General features: G+C 36.8%; 1 protein-coding gene across 1 annotated transcript in view; it reads right to left on the bottom strand.

The window, feature by feature from the left end:
• LOC122789845 (V-set and immunoglobulin domain-containing protein 4-like) overlaps nt 1-18705 on the bottom strand; it is a 569118-nt gene that overhangs the window by 404057 nt on the left and 146356 nt on the right. The window contains exon 2 of the mRNA XM_044057281.1: nt 4487-4837. Coding sequence (XP_043913216.1) covers nt 4487-4837 — 351 coding nt within the window. The remainder of the gene's footprint in view (nt 1-4486; nt 4838-18705) is intronic.

Raw genomic sequence — 18705 nt, forward strand, 5'->3', positions numbered from 1 at the left:
GTGAGGTCTATGTGTTGCGGGTGTTGTGTTCTGAGGTGGTGGTTGTTTGGGTGTCTGCTTTGGTGGCCTCTGCTGTTTTGGTAGATTTTGATCAGAGCCTCGAGTATGTCTTTGTGTGTTTATGTGTATGATTTGAGGTTGTAATGGTACTATGTGAGACTGGGTCTATAGTGTGTGTGGTAACCTTCTCCTCCTGACTGGTCTTGCCAGTCCTATGTTGAGAGAGCTCAGCCTCCAGTTTGGCCGTATAGTTGCATCTCTCGCATGTATTTGTGTTTTGTGGGAGGAGGAGAGGGTTGTTCAGTGTACATGAGGCAATTGAAACATTGCCTCAATATTCCCAGGTTCACCAGCTGAGCAGGAGAGGACACTAGCAACTGATCCCTCGACATGCTAGAAGGGTAGACAAAAACTTTAAAAAAGATTCCGGGGACGTGGGTGACCGAGAAATGGGGTTGCCTTTTGGGGTACTATCTTTGACAAGAGTGCCGTATCAAGGTAATAAGTACTGTAGGAGCAAGTGCTAGGTTTAATAGATAGAGAATAGTCTACTTGGAGTCAAGTAGAGATGATCTTTTAGTTATAGGATATGCTGATTTGATCAGTAGTATAGTTCGAGGAAGGTAGTTTTAAGGAAAATTTGAAGAGTGGACTTTAGGTAGCCCGAATAGTTTAAACCTGCTTAACCGCACTGCCCTAGTGTGCAACAGTGGCAGCTCCGCTTAAATCGCTTAACGACGCTTTTATACCAGGGGCTGGAAAAGCTAGAAACTGGCCCAAAATGACCAATAAACTACTAGTTACTGGCTGAAACCTCACAAAACTGGACAAAGGCAGCTCAATGCTTCCCACTCCCACTGGTAAGCAAGGTAGCTTCCTTCCCCAAATAAGGCAAGGAAACAGTACACAGGAACTACAACCAAAGCCCAGGAATCAGCAACTCTGAAACTGGACTAAACTAGTAAAGCAGGAAAACAAGAGATATTTTTTCTTTTTTCTTTTTTTCACAAAACAGGCAGAAACAGGTACAGCAAACACTTATAAATGCTATGAATCAGCTACTACAGCTTACACAGAAGAATTTGCTACAAATACAGTCAAATAGTAACAAACAAGGATTCCAAGTGCAATATTAAGTTAAATGCAGTAAAAACAGCTTCAATGTAACAGAAAGGCAGGCGAAATACAGTTGCTAGGTATTCAGATGTGGAAAGCAACAAAAATATACTTAGTATCAAGAAAAGTCGCTTATTCAGCTCTCTGCAGCCTGGATTACTCTGCTGGCCCACGTGGAGTCTGTGCTGAGTAGGTACAAGCTGAAAGTTTTATACCAGAGGGCTGGAAAAAGCTAGAAACTGGCCCAAAACGACCAATAAACTACTAGTTACTGGCTGAAACCTCACAAAACTGGACAGAAGCAGCAGCTCAATGCTACCCACTCCCACGGGTAAGCAAGGTAGCTTTCTTTACCCCAAATAAGGCAAGGAAACAGTACACAGGAACTACAACCAAAGCCCAGGAATCAGCAACTCTGAAACTGGACTAAACTAGTAAAGCAGGAAAAACAAGAGATATATTTTTCTTTTTTTCCACAAAACAGGCAGAAACAGGTACAGCAAACACTTATAAATGCTATGAATCAGCTACTACAGCTTACACAGAAGAATTTGCTACAAATACAGTCAAATAGTAACAAACAAGGATTCCAAGTGCAATATTAAGTTAAATGCAGTAAAACAGCTTCAATGTAACAGAAAGGCAGGCGAAATACAGTTGCTAGGTATTCAGATTTGGAAAGCAACAAAAAATATACTTAGTATCAAGAAAAGTCACTTATTCAGCTCTCTGCAGCCTGGATTACACTGCTGGCCCACGTGGAGTCTGTGCTGAGTAGGTACAAGCTGAAAGTTTTATACCAGGGGGCTGGAAAAAGCTAGAAACTGGCCCAAAACGACCAATAAACTACTAGTTACTGGCTGAAACCTCACAAAACTGGACAAAAGGCAGCTCAATGCTTCCCACTCCCACTGGTAAGCAAGGTAGCTTCCCTTCCCCAAATAAGGCAAGGAAACAGTACACAGGAACTACAACCAAAGCCCAGGAATCAGCAACTCTGAAACTGGACTAAACTAGTAAAGCAGGAAAAAAAGAGATATTTTTTCTTTTTTTCTTTTTTTCACAAAACAGGCAGAAACAGGTACAGCAAACACTTATAAATGCTATGAATCAGCTACTACAGCTTACACAGAAGAATTTGCTACAAATACAGTCAAATAGTAACAAACAAGGATTCCAAGTGCAATATTAAGTTAAATGCAGTAAAAACAGCTTCAATGTAACAGAAAGGCAGGCGAAATACAGTTGCTAGGTATTCAGATGTGGAAAGCAACAAAAATATACTTAGTATCAAGAAAAGTCGCTTATTCAGCTCTCTGCAGCCTGGATTACTCTGCTGGCCCACGTGGAGTCTGTGCTGAGTAGGTACAAGCTGAAAGTTTTATACCAGGGGCTGGAAAAAGCTAGAAACTGGCCCAAAACGACCAATAAACTACTAGTTACTGGCTGAAACCTCACAAAACTGGACAAAGGCAGCTCAATGCTTCCCACTCCCACTGGTAAGCAAGGTAGCTTCCTTCCCCAAATAAGGCAAGGAAACAGTACACAGGAACTACAACCAAAGCCCAGGAATCAGCAACTCTGAAACTGGACTAAACTAGTAAAGCAGGAAAAACAAGAGATATTTTTCTTTTTTTTCTTTTTTCACAAAACAGGCAGAAACAGGTACAGCAAACACTTATAAATGCTATGAATCAGCTACTACAGCTTACACAGAAGAATTTGTTACAAATACAGTCAAATAGTAACAAACAAGGATTCCAAGTGCAATATTAAGTTAAATGCAGTAAAACAGCTTCAATGTAACAGAAAGGCAGGCGAAATACAGTTGCTAGGTATTCAGATGTGGAAAGCAACAAAAATATACTTAGTATCAAGAAAAGTCACTTATTCAGCTCTCTGCAGCCTGGATTACTCTGCTGGCCCACGTGGAGTCTGTGCTGAGTAGGTACAAGCTGAAAGTTTTATACCAGGGGGCTGGAAAAGCTAGAAACTGGCCCAAAACGACCAATAAACTACTAGTTACTGGCTGAAACCTCACAAAACTGGACAAAAGGCAGCTCAATGCTTCCCACTCCCACTGGTAAGCAAGGTAGCTTCCCTTCCCCCAAATAAGGCAAGGAAACAGTACACAGGAACTACAACCAAAGCCCAGGAATCAGCAACTCTGAAACTGGACTAAACTAGTAAAGCAGGAAAAACAAGAGATATTTTTTTTCTTTTTTTTCACAAAACAGGCAGAAACAGGTACAGCAAACACTTATAAATGCTATGAATCAGCTACTACAGCCTCCACAGAAGAATTTGCTACAAATACAGTCAAATAGTAACAAACAAGGATTCCAAGTGCAATATTAAGTTAAATGCAGTAAAAACAGCTTCAATGTAACAGAAAGGCAGGCGAAATACAGTTGCTAGGTATTCAGATGTGGAAAGCAACAAAAAATATACTTAGTATCAAGAAAAGTCGCTTATTCAGCTCTCTACAGCCTGGATTACTCTGCTGGCCCACGTGGAGTCTTACCACAGAGAACATAATAATTTTAGTAAAAGACAGATTTTGCTCCAATGTCAGATAAATTACTTTCAGTACTATCCATAAATGACACTTTGGATAGTACAAAATTATTACACAAAACAGGTTTCTCATTTTCACATTCTAATCCAAGTAATGTCCTTAATAGAGGGAAATACTCTGTAGATACAGAAAAAATTCAGGATTGTCAGTGATGAATTACTTATAAGAGTAGAATGCAACAACTATCTACTTCAGCACATTAGTACAAACAACTAGATAAGGTCTAGGTTACACATCCATGGCCAAACCAGGCAAATTACGGTATCAGTCACAAAAGACAAGAGAAGATAAAATTGCCAAAATAATTTTTCTCTGGGGTTGCTATGCCCCCTACATTGCCAGTTAATGGGGTTGCGATATTTACAGATACAATCAAATATGAGGTTGCTCCACCTCAGGAAAAGGGTAAATACTCTTTAAATGCTTTTGTTGGCTTTCTCCTTTCAGTTTGACAAATTTTACTTCGGGTGAGTAACCTATTATCATTATAACTTGGTTATATCTTTCTTAGTGAATGTAAGAAATGCATAAAAAAGCATTTCTTACACAGTTGTCACACTGCACTTAGACCAGATATGATGGTCTTGAGTACTCCTGCATCTGAAGATAAATTCAAAAAAGTAAGAAAATATTGTAACTTTTCTGTGTGCATTGTCTTATTTTATGAGAGAGAATCCTATTACTTTCAGCTAAAAGAATTTAATAATGGGATTTTAGAATAACTATATCTTTTGAAGTATTATGCATTTATAAACAGATGCAATTTACTTTAGTAAAAAAAGTGCCACATACCTTTAATGACTTTCACCTGTGTATGTACTTTATTAGTAGCGGTCTCTTTGGTTCCTCTGGAGGTCCATGTAACTTCACAGAAATACACTCCACTGTCACCAAGCATCACGTTTAAGATGAGGGACACATCACCTGCAGGGCTATTAAGAATACTTGCCTTGCCCCTGTATTTGGACATTGGGATATGATCACCTGATTTGTCTCTTTGTATTACAGTTCGATCATCTTTACTCCATCTGATCTCTTTTTGTATATATTCATCAGATGGCTGATAACGACAAGGTATGGTGTTAGATGCCTTCCAAGTTGCATTCATCTCTGATAGGGAACTCAGATGTGGGAAAGAATAAACTAGAACAATAAAATAAAAAAAAATAAAAGTTATTCAGTGCTATTTTAACTGCACAACAAAAAGTGTGCCATTTCATTTAAACATGACTTTTACTGTACCACTACTGCTTTGTAAATAACACATATATATACTGTTATTCAGCTTCAATATATATCTGCAGTCAACTGTCTTTTGTACTATAAACTGTTATGAAATATCTTGACATATAAAGACTATTTTACTAAACAGTCACACAAAACTAGCATAGCAAAGGCAGCTGAATACAGGGAAGCCAGATTATAATTGTGTTCTTCAGCTGTTCACATTAAAGATTATTTTACTGTGAATGTCTTTGTCATAAACTAATACAGTAATATACATTTTTAATAAACTCTTTAGGTGAACTTCCTCACATTCTATTTACAGGTCAGAATGTGGATCATGAGGCTGTTGTTTCTTACATTGTATACAAATTATTGGCAGTGGTGAGGATCATAAGATTTCATACTCTGTTACAACTTTCTTAAATATTTTTAATATTCTCATCATGTGTATTTCTATGTCTACCTTCCCTCTATTTTCTCTAGTTTAGTAAAATAGCCCCCATACTACAAGTGTGTGGTGTGTCAGTGGTCTGTGAAAAGGTTAATGCAGTAGATTTGTTGTCAAAGAACAGAAGTGCATCCTTATTTTCCATTTCCTTACAGAGGAATGGCAAACCCATGGAGCTCAAGGTAGACACTGGTTCAAAGTGCAATCTTATGTCAGCAGAAACATTTGCTAGAGTAAGAGCTGGTGAACAACTTCATTTGGCCAATTGTGTGAAACTTGTTGCTTTTGGAGCAGAAGAGATTCAAAGAGGTTCAATGAAGAAGAACAATGTTTGAGATTCACTCTTCTTTGGAGATTTTCTCTTTCTTTCTTTTTTTTTCTCATGTTGGCACTCTGCATTTTGAATGCCAACAATTCAGTAGGGAGCCCAACCACTTCTGTAAATAAAATCACCATATCTTTAATAAATTTACCTTTAACTTTGTCAGTATTAATACCACCTTGGTTTTCCTAAAAAGAGGATACTGGCCTAGTGGGGCTAACCCATTCAACAAGGAGTAAATAAAATAAATAAACTCCATAAATATGCAAATCTAAAACTTCAGCTAATACACTACCAGTCCTATGTTGTAGTAACACTTTTTATAACCCTTATTAATAAGAGCCAGTGTTCTCCAGGTACAGATCATGGTTAAATGGGGCCCTAGGCAGGGTAAAAAAAAACAGCTCCCAACACAGACATTCCAGTGTCTCATTACTTGCTTGTCTCTCCCCAGTTACCACAAAGTCATGGGATAAAACTTAATATGAAAAAAAATGCATAATAATACCCTTTGGAAATGTAGCCACTCTTGGAAATTATCAGATTGATTATAAACCCCTAAAAGTCGATACAGTGGTCATGGATCTGGGAACACATGTTTGACAGTAACCTGATCATTGACCACCATGCATCTACTGCGGTGAGAAAATCATTTTACATTACAACTTATAAGTAAGGGCATGGTATCCAGGTCTAAGGAGATCATTGCTCCCCCGTACTGAGCTCTCATCAGACCAGTCATCAAGTACAGTGCACCTTTTGGCATGTACCTGATCAGGCACTTGCAACAGCTTAAGAGACCACAGAGGTTCCTCACAAAAAAAATGCATGGAGTAAATAGCATGTTCTGTGTGAACTATCTCAAAGTCCTATCCGTGCACTTACTCTCCTACAGACTGCTGCATGGTGATATATACCTAACTTACAAGGCATCCCTGGATCCCACATTGATGGATCGAGTGCAAATAGCATCAGAAATACCCAATCTAAGGACCTAAACCTCACCTGTGATATAAAAATGTGCCTCAAAGATTACCCCTTCTCTGGAACAGGCTTCCCATCCATATGAAGTAAAACTCACCCCTAACCCTATTCAAATGTTATAGCATAAAAAATAAACTGCAGAATACACCACGAAAAGTCCAGATTTAAGTTAACATCCAACTTTATTCGATAAAACCAGGAGATGAGCGCTTTTGCGTGCTCCATGCACGCTTCATCAGATCTAACTAATGATAACTCTTGTTCGCTTTTTATACTTAAAAACAAACCTAATTGATCCAATTAAACTACTTATACAATTAGAAAAATGAAAAAGTTAAAGTGACAATGTGCATTTAAACAAATCAACAGATTTCATAAGCGCGTTCATAACCCATACACAATGGAACGCGTCAATGCTTCATAGCCTCATATATTTAACTTTTTTCATACATCTACTTAAAAACAACTGTTTGTGATGAAACTAAGTGTTTTATCACATTAACATATTCCAAATTTGAACATTAAAAAATAAACAGTGTATAAAAATAATAATAATAATGCAAATGACCCAGGAAAATTACATCTGGAGTCAAACTTGAAACTGTAAAAAGCATCTATATTACATATACATTCAGTAACCACTCAGCGTAAAGCTCCCACTTCATGTTAACTATTGATAATAGCTGTTGCTAGTAAATCTGATTACATATAGAATGCCAAATAATAAAATAGATACAAATAACAAATGTATATGTATAAAGAAAAATAAACTACTATATACTATGTCGAACCTGTCCTTTATCTATCATAATAAATGTATCACATATTATATCCAAATAAATCAATGGATGAATATAATGAATGGACATGCATAAACTATAACATTTGCATTGCATAAATAAAAACTATAATCTTATATAACGGGAACATCACTCTTGAAACATATGCCTGCAAGATTCAGTCAAGTCAAATGAAACTTCCACTCTCATCAATGATAAGATAATAAATAAATAATAAATAAATGATAAGTAAATGTATCTCATAGTAATAAATGAAATTTAAAATACTGTATGAGTTATTAAATACAAATGTAAATATCTAAAAAATATATGTATATCTAAATGTCTAAAAAATGTGTATACATGAGTTGGTAGAATGTAATTCATCTCTAGGAATGAATATACATCCTATGTCCAACTGTACCAATTCAAATATGATCTGCACAAGTCAAATAATCTATCTCTCAACTCACATTAAAATTGGATATTCCATGGTATACTATGGTACTTTCAATTACAATTTTCTAAGATAGGTTTTAAAGATATATAATTGTTGAGGCCTGGTTCTATGTGTGCCCCTGTTCTAAAAATCCATTCAAGCTCCAATCGGGCTAAATAATTAATGCTATCTCCCATTCTCGAGCTTTGCTTAACAACTTGTAAGGCCCTGAACCTAAAACCATGAGTGGGATTCAAATTTATGTGTCTCGCTAGGGCATTCAGTTCATTTTTCTTTCTGATGTCGTAAATATGGTTATATATTCGTTCTTTAAATTTCCTTTTTGTCAGCCCTATGTAAAAGGCGTCACATTGTATACACGTTGCCATGTAAATTAAATTCATGGTCTCACAATTAGCAAAGAAGTGGGGTACATATCTGAAAAAACCTTGTGGATGTTGATATGTTTGTGTAACAGTGATATACTGACACATGTTGCACTTTTTGCAAGGAAAGCTGCCCCTCAGGGGACCTTCAGTGGTGGAATTAGATGTTAGTTTGTTAGAATCAAAACTAAAAATAGCCTTCAAATTGTCACAGGTACGGAATACAAATGAAGGTTTGTTCCCAACTATACTCTTAAGGGCACCCTCCATGGTCAACACATTCCAATGTCTGTTTACAATCTTTCTAAGTTCAGCATTATCATTGGTATATTTCATCATGAATCTCACCCTTTTCTCACAGTAAACTTCTCGTCTATATGATGGAATTCTTGTCTTATGTTTGGGGTGATCAACATCAATTGCAGAAGGTTCATGTGATTGTGAACTATTGGTCACAGAGCTTATAACCTCATTCTTTATCTCTCTGACTAGACCAGGAGTGTAACCCCTCTCAAGGAATAGGTTCTCCATGACTTCAGCCTCTTTTAATAACATCCCATAGTCTTTGCATAATTTAGTTAACCTGACAAACTGACTCTTCACTACACCCGCAAATATATGCCTCGGGTGCATACTATTAAAATTTAATAGTGCATTTTTCCAACACGGTTTCCTATATAATCTCAATGTCATCCCGTGTTCGTTGTTAAAATGCAAATTCACATCTAGAAAATCAATGTTGTCAGTTGAATATTCTGCCGTGAATCTTAAGAACTCAGTGGTGGACTCTAAGTAACTCAAGAAATCCTGAAATTCTAACTTGGTACCTGACCACACAATAACCACATCATCCACAAACCTCCTGTATAAATGTATCTTACTAATCCAAATGCTGTTAAATAAATGTTGTTGTTCCCAGAAGTGTAAAACCAGATTAGCATAAGTGTTCGCACATGGGGTGCCCATAGCGACACCCCATGTCTGTAAGTAATGCTTGCAACTGAACATGAACACATTGTTATATAGGACCAATTTCAACAATTGACAAAGCAAAATCTGTCTATCCACACTGAATGTACTTTCTTTAACCATTAACTCCCTAATGGCTTGAAGGCCATATTCGTTGGGTATGCATGTAAATAAATTACATACATCAAGTGTCACTAAAAGTGCATCATCCAATTTCATTAAATCACTCTGAACTAGTTCTATGTCATGTAGTAATTGATATGTATCACTCAAGATGGTAGGTATAGTTTCCACCAACGGTCTTAACATTTTTTCTATGAATATTGGAATGTTATAGGTGGCCCAATCTCTCCCAGAAACAATGGGATGCATGGGAGTGGGGAGTACCTTTTTGTGTATTTTTGGTAAACCCTTCAAACATGGTATAAGAGGATTCTTAATGTGCAGGAATTCATATGTCTCACTGCTGATTTGCCTACACATTAACATATCATATACATTATCGTGTATGTTGTTAATTATATCTTTCACATCCTCTGCTTGTAGGTTCTTATAAGTATCAGTGCCTCCTAGTGACATTTCCATGTTGTTTATATAATCATGTCTATCTAGCAGCACTACACCCCCACCTTTATCAGCTGGAGTGATAACAATTTGTACATTAGAATGCAAATTTCGTAAAGAACCAAATTCAGCACTGTTTAAGTTATAATATTTAGTGATAATGTGTCTGTTTGAATAATATACATAAAGGTCTCTTTCACATAATTTAACAAAGCAGTCTACTGCTGGAGGTAACAATGGTGAAAAAGTACTTTTAGGTTTCAGGAAGTCAGTGTTAGATGCAATATTGCATATATCGTTTCTAACATTTTTTTCTCTGAAAAAAACTTTCAATGCCACTTTTCTAGCAAACAGCCTGAGGTCATTAAACGTTTCATGTAAATGACTAGGTTGTGAGGGGATGAAATTCAACCCCTTATTGAGTAGCAGTAAATCAGACTCAGACAAAACATGTTTAGAATGATTAAACACCAAAGAAGTCAGTTCCATGCTTTCTTCTGTTGCCCGTACCTGTCTTGAGAGTACTTGTGTTTCTTGGGTCCTCTGCTCTGCGACCTCCCTCTTGTAAATCTGTCCAATTTGATGGGAAAAGGGGCATCTGTTAGTTCATTGGCATGTGTGACATGAGCAATTCGTCTGATAGCTCCCATTCTCTGCTGGTCGTTGGGAGCATGTAGCGCTAGTTGGTTGGGAGGCAGTGTTCCCAGCTCTGTCGCATCTATGACGTTGTTGGCAGTGGAATTCGTCGAGTCAATGACAAGTGCCGAAGCTGACGGAAGCGGTGCAAGGTTTGAATTAGCCTCAGTGATTAATGAAGAAGAAGCCGCCTGGTCTCTACCCTGCATTTGCACCGGGCGTTCTGTTTGCGATAAACTGTGATCAGAACTCCTGGGCCAAACAAAGATGCTCCCCAGTATGAAATCATTGTGGTCTCTGACAAGTTTTCGCTGCTTTATAAGCCGAAGCTTGTCACTATAGATGTTAATCTGTGTAGATATATTGTTGAGTCTCCTTGTACATGCTTCAGATTTAAATCGCTCAACAATATTTTTATAGAGTTTATCAGTATTCTTCTGCAGTTCAGTCTCCAATGGCCCAAAATAATCTAACAATAACTTTATATATTTAAAGCCCAGGACTATATTCATATCCTGCCATTTTTTTAATAAGTCAGGATATTGTTGTCCATACGTGGGCATGCATAAAACACGCATGCCCCTCGGTATAACTTTAAAATGGACACAGGCTTCAAGATGTTTCTTTTGCCAAGAGAACCTCTGTATCTTATATAAATTATTCTCTAGTTCTCTTGTTAGGTTATTAAAATCAGTCATATTCTCATCACTTGTATTATTCACAGGTCTTGTGCTTACCGATTCTATTAGATTAAGAGTCAATAAAGGATTACTCTTCTGAGGTAGAAAACTATCAATGTTCAGAATGTTCACCCTCGACTCTGGGTTATAGTCCAGTTCCAGATTCACTCCTTCCATCGTGTGAAGGTTGCGATATAAAAGGCAGCAAACAATGTAGTAAAGATAATATCGCAAAGACTTCCAAGGTATCCAACAGCAACACAGCAGGAGCCCCAAATAGCATAAAAAATAAACTGCAGGATACACCACGAAAAGTCCAGATTTAAGTTAACATCCAACTTTATTCGATAAAACCAGGAGATGAGCGCTTTTGCGTGCTCCATGCACGCTTCATCAGATCTAACTAATGATAACTCTTGTTCGCTTTTTATACTTAAAAACAAACCTAATTGATCCAATTAAACTAATTATACAATTAGAAAAATGAAAAAGTTAAAGTGACAATGTGCATTTAAACAAATCAACAGATTTCATAAGCGCGTTCATAACCCATATACAATGGAACGCGTCAATGCTTCATAGCCTCATATATTTAACTTTTTTCATATATCTACTTAAAAACAACTGTTTGTGATGAAACTAAGTGTTTTATCACATTAACATATTCCAAATTTGAACATTAAAAAATAAACAGTGTATAAAAATAATAATAATAATGCAAATGACCCAGGAAAATTACATCTGGAGTCAAACTTGAAACTGTAAAAAGCATCTATATTACATATACATTCAGTAACCACTCAGCGTAAAGCTCCCACTTCATGTTAACTACTGATAATAGCTGTTGCTAGTAAATCTGATTACATATAGAATGCCAAATAATAAAATAGATACAAATAACAAATGTATATGTATAAAGAAAAATAAACTACTATATACTATGTCGAACCTGTCCTTTATCTATCATAATAAATGTATCACATATTATATCCAAATGAATCAATGGATGAATATAATGAATGGACATGCATAAACTATAACATTTGCATTGCATAAATAAAAACTATAATCTTATATAACGGGAACATCACTCTTGAAACATATGCCTGCAAGATTCAGTCAAGTCAAATGAAACTTCCACTCTCATCAATGATAAGATAATAAATAAATAATAAATAAATGATAAGTAAGATCAGAAATACCCAATCTAAGGACCTAAACCTCACCTGTGATATAAAAATGTGCCTCAAAGATTACCCCTTCTCTGGAACAGGCTTCCCATCCATATGAAGTAAAACTCACCCCTAACCCTATTCAAATGTTACTTGGACAACTGGATAAGAAATCACAAATTCACCCCTGGTTTGGCACCCATGTCCCTAATGGACAGGGGCGGCCTGTGAATACTAAATGTGAATAAGCCTATATCATAACCATAAAATTCCTTGGAGTATCTACACATCAGCATTATTTTGGTAAATTTGCGTAAGGCTGGTTAGGCTTAAAATGGCTCTTGGGCCAATAGCCTAGTAACAACCTATGAACCTATCTACAAAGAAAGTAGAGTTGCAGCTTTCTATATAACCAACTTGCTTAACTTTTGAAAGTGGTTCCATTTTTTACAGTTGTGGCATTTGTGACCAAATGCTAAGCAGTTCTCTCTTTTAGACTCATGACTGGCACCACAATTATGACAGTTAACAATAAGACTTGACTTGGGTTTTGCTGACTCACCCTTGTGCTGCACTGAACATGTCTGTTTTACTGAGCCAGTCTTAGAACTTCCTGGAAGGGTGCGGGCACTCCATGGGAATTCCACAGGGGCTGCAGCTGCCATGTGCTTAGGCATGTTTCTGCTAGCCACATGCTGCATACTGTCTATGTTTTCTCTAGAAGCTGCTCAAACCATTCTCTTATCACTTGCAAGTATATTTGTGTGCCTTTATGTAATCTCATGTATTTGAAAAATCTCTATAGCTTTGCTCAACGTTAAACCACTGTCATGAAGCAAAATCTTTCTTACTGTAGCATTATTAACACCACATACAAGCCTGTCCTTTATCAACTCATCTTTCAAATTACCAATCTGCATGTATTAGCCTTGTTTCTCAAGTCAGTAATATAAGCTGCAAATATATCTCCTGGGTTTTGGTATCTTGTGAAAACTAGGTGCCTCTCCAATGTAACATTTGTCCGAGGGTTATACATTTCAATAACTTTACATTTCAAGCACTCAGGGTCCTTCCTTGATTCAGCTTGTACAACAATATGGTGGTTCTCCCCTTCTCTTGCATATATTGCTGGTGTATACACAAATGAATGCTCTCTTTCAATGGCTTCTGACTCCACTAAGTTAAACAAAATAAATGCCCTCATACATGCATCTTTCTCAGAAAAAGCTGTTTGTATGAAAATATCGCATTCCTGCTCCAATACTCTCCAATTCTCTGCAATATTATGATCAAACACAAGTGGAATGGGTCTGTGAAATGCCTCTGCCATATCAAATATAGTAATAAAGACCCTTGGAATTATGTATGGACATACACACATATAAATCAGAAATTTATGCCAGAACTTGTAATTATGCCCAATAGCACAACAGACTTTTTGAAATAACTGTACTTTGTAAAATAAGTCTCCATAGCACAAGAACACTAAACACTTCTCACACGAAAAAACTTAGTAAAGTATAGTTCACTCATAATAATGAGAGTTCTTATGTTTATACATTTATTAAAAGGTCAAGGGTTAGGCAGTAATTATCAACCCAGTAGATTGCTGTATATATATGTGTATATATATATATATATATATATATATATATATATATATATATTTTTTTTTTTTTTACATATATATATATTATTTTAGATATATATTTTTACACACATATATATCCTGCATTTTTATATAATTGTTAAATATACTCTGAATCTAGCATTCTAGCATATAATGTTTCATGTTGGTATAGCCATTAGGAATGTTAGTTCCTGTTTAGCTGCCCTTTGTATTTGTTTATTCATGTCTTAGTTGGACCATGTTAGATGGTTATGGGCTTCATAATGTTATGCGATCCTTCATGTATGTTTAACAGTTTTCAACGGAGTTTTCACAAAAGTGCTTTTTTAGTAATAATGTTGATGCATTTTTCTTATTGAATGTAACTTACTGATGATACCATGGTTTTATGACTTGGTTGGAAACGACCAATGCTGATTGGGCTTGGAGCCTATTTAATTGAATGATTGTTTGATTGGCTTATTGTTTACAATGTTATATAAAGTGTGTCTTTTTGTCCTAGAGTTTGTCTGAAGAAGTTGGAGTATTTACTCTTACGAAAGCGCTCACAGTAATAAATAGTGGTTTGTGTTCCTGATAGCACAAGAACACTTTAAAATCAATATACTTTGTGAAACCACCCCTTATCAGTGTAAGAAACACTTTGAAATGACTGCACTTTGTGAATAAACTGTACACAGCACAAGAAAATTCTTGAAATGGCTGTACTTTGCAAAATAACTCTATACAGTGTGAGAAACACTTTGAAATGACTGTACTCTGTGAATAAAATGTACACAGCCCAATAAACTTTTCAAAATGATTGTATTCTGACTGCACTTTGCAAAATAACTGTACTTTGCACACAGTGAACTCTTTGAAATAATTGTACTGTAATAAACCACACACTGCAAACACTTTGCACACACTGAAATACTTCGAACAACTCTAGTTATACTATGAATAGCTCCGGTCAATGTGAAATAGCAGCTCATGTCAAAACATGGTAATTTACTAAAAACTTGCAATCCCCTTGCTTTTTTATACTTATTTTGCCCTTTTATTGTCCTTGTTATGCCCACTTGACCTCTTATCATGCTTGTTATACTTTTCTTGTGCTTGTTTTACTTTTAACATGCTCGTTATGCAAATCGGAAGTAACTGAACCCTTCATAAGTATTTCTGATAATTCTGTCAGATATCATGGTTTCAAATATTTTGTTTAATTGATAATGCCTTTGTGCCTTTCATTTGATTAATAATGCATTTTGTGCTACTCATTTGATTAATAATGCATTTTTGTGCTTTGTGAATGCTTCATATTATTATACGAGTTTTGGTTACCTGAAGTTCGTTTCTGGCCTTTTTTAATCATTTGAGCACTGTATCACCCAACTTGATCGGTGTACCTTCTCCATTAAGTCTGCACCTCATGGCTTGAAGAAGTTGCACTCTATATCCTGGTTCTGAAACCATGTCGCTTGTCAGGTCAGGATAAAGCAGATGAACAGTTGTGGGTTCGGTTCAAGTAGCCTTATTATATACAAACATCATCAGGATTGAGGCTTAGTAACTTAAACTTAAATAAACTTATACACAGACTCACTACGGCACTCATACATGTTAACACTCTGGCTGATTTCTCAAAATGGTACTGCTGCCTGCACTTGCTCTCTATTTATATGCACGTGAAATCACTTTGAAATGCTTCTTAAAGCAACAGCACACACACTGTTCTACAGACTTGACCTAGATGTTTGGGATTTTGTAACTTATGTGGACAGTGACCTAACTTATGACCATCTTGTATCCACTGTCATGAACATGTCCCTCTATATTGCACAGCTTAAAACAAAGGGATTGTGCCTAGCTCTAAGTATATCGTCACCCTTTATTCAGCCTTCATTAGGCCAATCATTGATTATAATGCCCCCTTTTGCATGTGTCTGTAGGACACCGAGTATAGTGACAGGGCTTTCAGACAGTCCAAGTATGACATGTTGTTTAAGCCTTGTATACTTTTAGTAAGGTTACTCTGTGGGCGTTCCAGTTGTTCATAGGTTCATAGGATGACCCTAGGCAATTGGCCTGGAGGTCCTTATAAGCCTAGCCAAGAATTTCACCCATGTTTCCACAAAGCCAACACCTGTTTTCCCTGTCCAGCAGGGACACACGTAGTATCCGAAGGGTATATTTTCTGTTTCCCATCCAGTCGTTCAGGTTCCTCTTAAAGAGGGCTAGTGAGGGTGTCTGTGGAATAATATACAATTATATATAATTATATATAAAATTTGCGTGTGTGTGTGTGTGTGTGTGTGTGTGTGTGTGTGTGTGTGTGTGTGTGTGTGTGTACACATGCAGGTATTTATAATGGAAGGAACTGTATAAGTTTCATAGCAACAAGTTGAAATATGTTATTGAAGTTATTATTGGTGTATGTACTAATTCAGTCAGGCATCTGAGATGTTTGCAGTCAATAAAATAGCTTTAATAAGTGTGTGTGTGTGTGTGTGTGTGTGTGTGTGTGTGTGTGTGTGTGTGTGTGTGTGTGTGTGAAAATATCACTAATTTTTATTGGGTGAGCACAGAAATAATTTATCTAGTTAGCATTCAAGAAAAAAGAACAGTTAATAAGTCATTATCTTTCAAAAATAAGAGATAGCATGCATCAAGGAATATCTAGACCATGAGAACTTCTGGAGGCCGGGCAACTCCTACACTATACACTGTATAACTTGGTTTTGACACAGTCTTAGTAATAGTCTCTGTCCTAAATTCCTCCTTGTGTAAAATCGGCCATGCTCAGAGGTGTGTGATCAGATGTTCATAGTAGCTTGTGGGGGGGGGGGGCTGGAGTCAGTGTGGTCATTATTTCTTTCATTTTTCTCACAATCAAACATCAGAGGTCTGCACAATGAGTTGCTACAGTTTGTGTCAGGGTTGGCGGTGGTGTGGTCATTATTTTGTTAATTTTCCTCACAAACTTCACTGGTGCACTTAGAAAGTCAATATAGCTTCTGTTGGGGCTGAGGAAAAATGTGTCCATTTTTTCTTTAATTTTCCCTGCTACTAAAACTCAGAGGTGTATACAGGAGGTCTTTATAACTTGGACATGGGGGGGGGGTTGTAGTCAGTAAGGTCATTATTTCTTTATTTTGTCTTACAAACATAAGAGGTATGCATATGTCACTATAGCTTGTCTAGGGCCATTGTACAGTTTAGGAGTAACACACTGGAATGCATTACCATGATCATTATTTCTTTTTCATTCTTCTTAAGGTGTGCATGCGGGTATCTATCCTTGTAGGCATGCTGTGTGCATCTGCGTATGGCAGCAGTAAGTTGAAATATATTATTTGTTCTACTTGTACTTTAATTTTTCTCCCAGTTTGACAGAGGAGTACAGAGAAGGTGACTCTTTCTATGGGTGTGTGGGAGGGTGAGGAGGCATTCTGTGTATGTGAATGATAGCAGCTCTTTCACTTTCTTCCCAATCTAACAGTGGAGAGGTATACAGAGGATGACCATCTATTTCTGAAGGGGTAAGGAGGTTGGCACTAATCCCAGGTATGGTTTATGCATCTTCACAAGCATTTGTCTTCCAATTTTATTGGAAACTACTATGTTGTCAGATGTTAAGTCTTGCATGCAAGTTATGTATAATTATTTAAACCGTAGTTGTTTTTTTATTGTATTATTTTTAAAGATTGTACAATTATTGCTCTTAAAATGCTTTGTAATACTTTGAAGCTTTTTTCCTGGGCCTCCACTGAAATTGAGCTTCAACCCAGTCAGACTTTCCAGGTAATCAAATGTCAATAAATAAATAAAATCATTCCTGTCTTAAAAGAAAAATAATTATTTTTCTTTTGGACATCAGTGGATCAAAATGTCAGAAAAAAAGCTCCAAAATTCACCCCATATCATGTCTTTCTAAAGGCCTAACAGCCCTAGACCCCCCCCCTATCATAATCTGATTATATCCCTCACAATTATAACAGTGCAGTCTTGGCCAGTTAGGGTATAATAAAAGGATGCAGGGGAAAAGTTGAATAGCAAGACGAAGTCTAAGATAACTAAAAAAGTAGAAGGAGATGGAAAGACAGGATGTAGAGAAAACAGAGGAGGAAGATGAAATGGTGAGCAGCAGGGGACACCATGAAGTCCTTTACCTAAGGCTCAATTTCGCCTGTGGCTGTCAGCAACTGCAAGGAGTAAGCCATCAGTGATGCATATGGAGTAACTATGCAGGACCATATATTGCGATTTGAAAAAAAAAAAACTGGCAGTAGCCCTACCATACATTACATAATATTAACAGTAAAGCACTGCAATATATATAGATATAGATATGTATATATATATATATATATATATATATATATATATATATATATATATATATAGGAGTGCTACAGAATCCTGAAAGACCAAAATCCTGACAGTTCAAAATCCTGAAAACACAGTGGATACCAACACTTACTATATTCCAGCAGAAGTACATACAAAAACATATTACCCTTCAACTATATGCAGGGGGGCAAGCCCCCCTGCACCCCCATGTCGGGGGCTGCACCCCCACCACACCCCCCGCTACTTAAATATAACAACTCTGAGATTGCACTTCAGTACACAAAGTGCAATCTCAGAGTTGACATATTTAAGTAGTAGGGGGTGTGTGGGGTGCAGGGGGGGCTTGCCCCCCTGCTTATACTTGGAGAAGAGTAATATGGTTTGTGTTTTATTTGTTTCTGTATGTACTTGTGCTGGAATATAGTAAGTGTTGGTATTCTGTG

Source organism: Protopterus annectens, chromosome 15.part0, assembly GCF_019279795.1.
Source record: "Protopterus annectens isolate FY-2018-M chromosome 15.part0, PAN1.0, whole genome shotgun sequence".
In the NCBI taxonomy this organism is placed as follows: Eukaryota; Metazoa; Chordata; order Ceratodontiformes; family Protopteridae; genus Protopterus; species Protopterus annectens.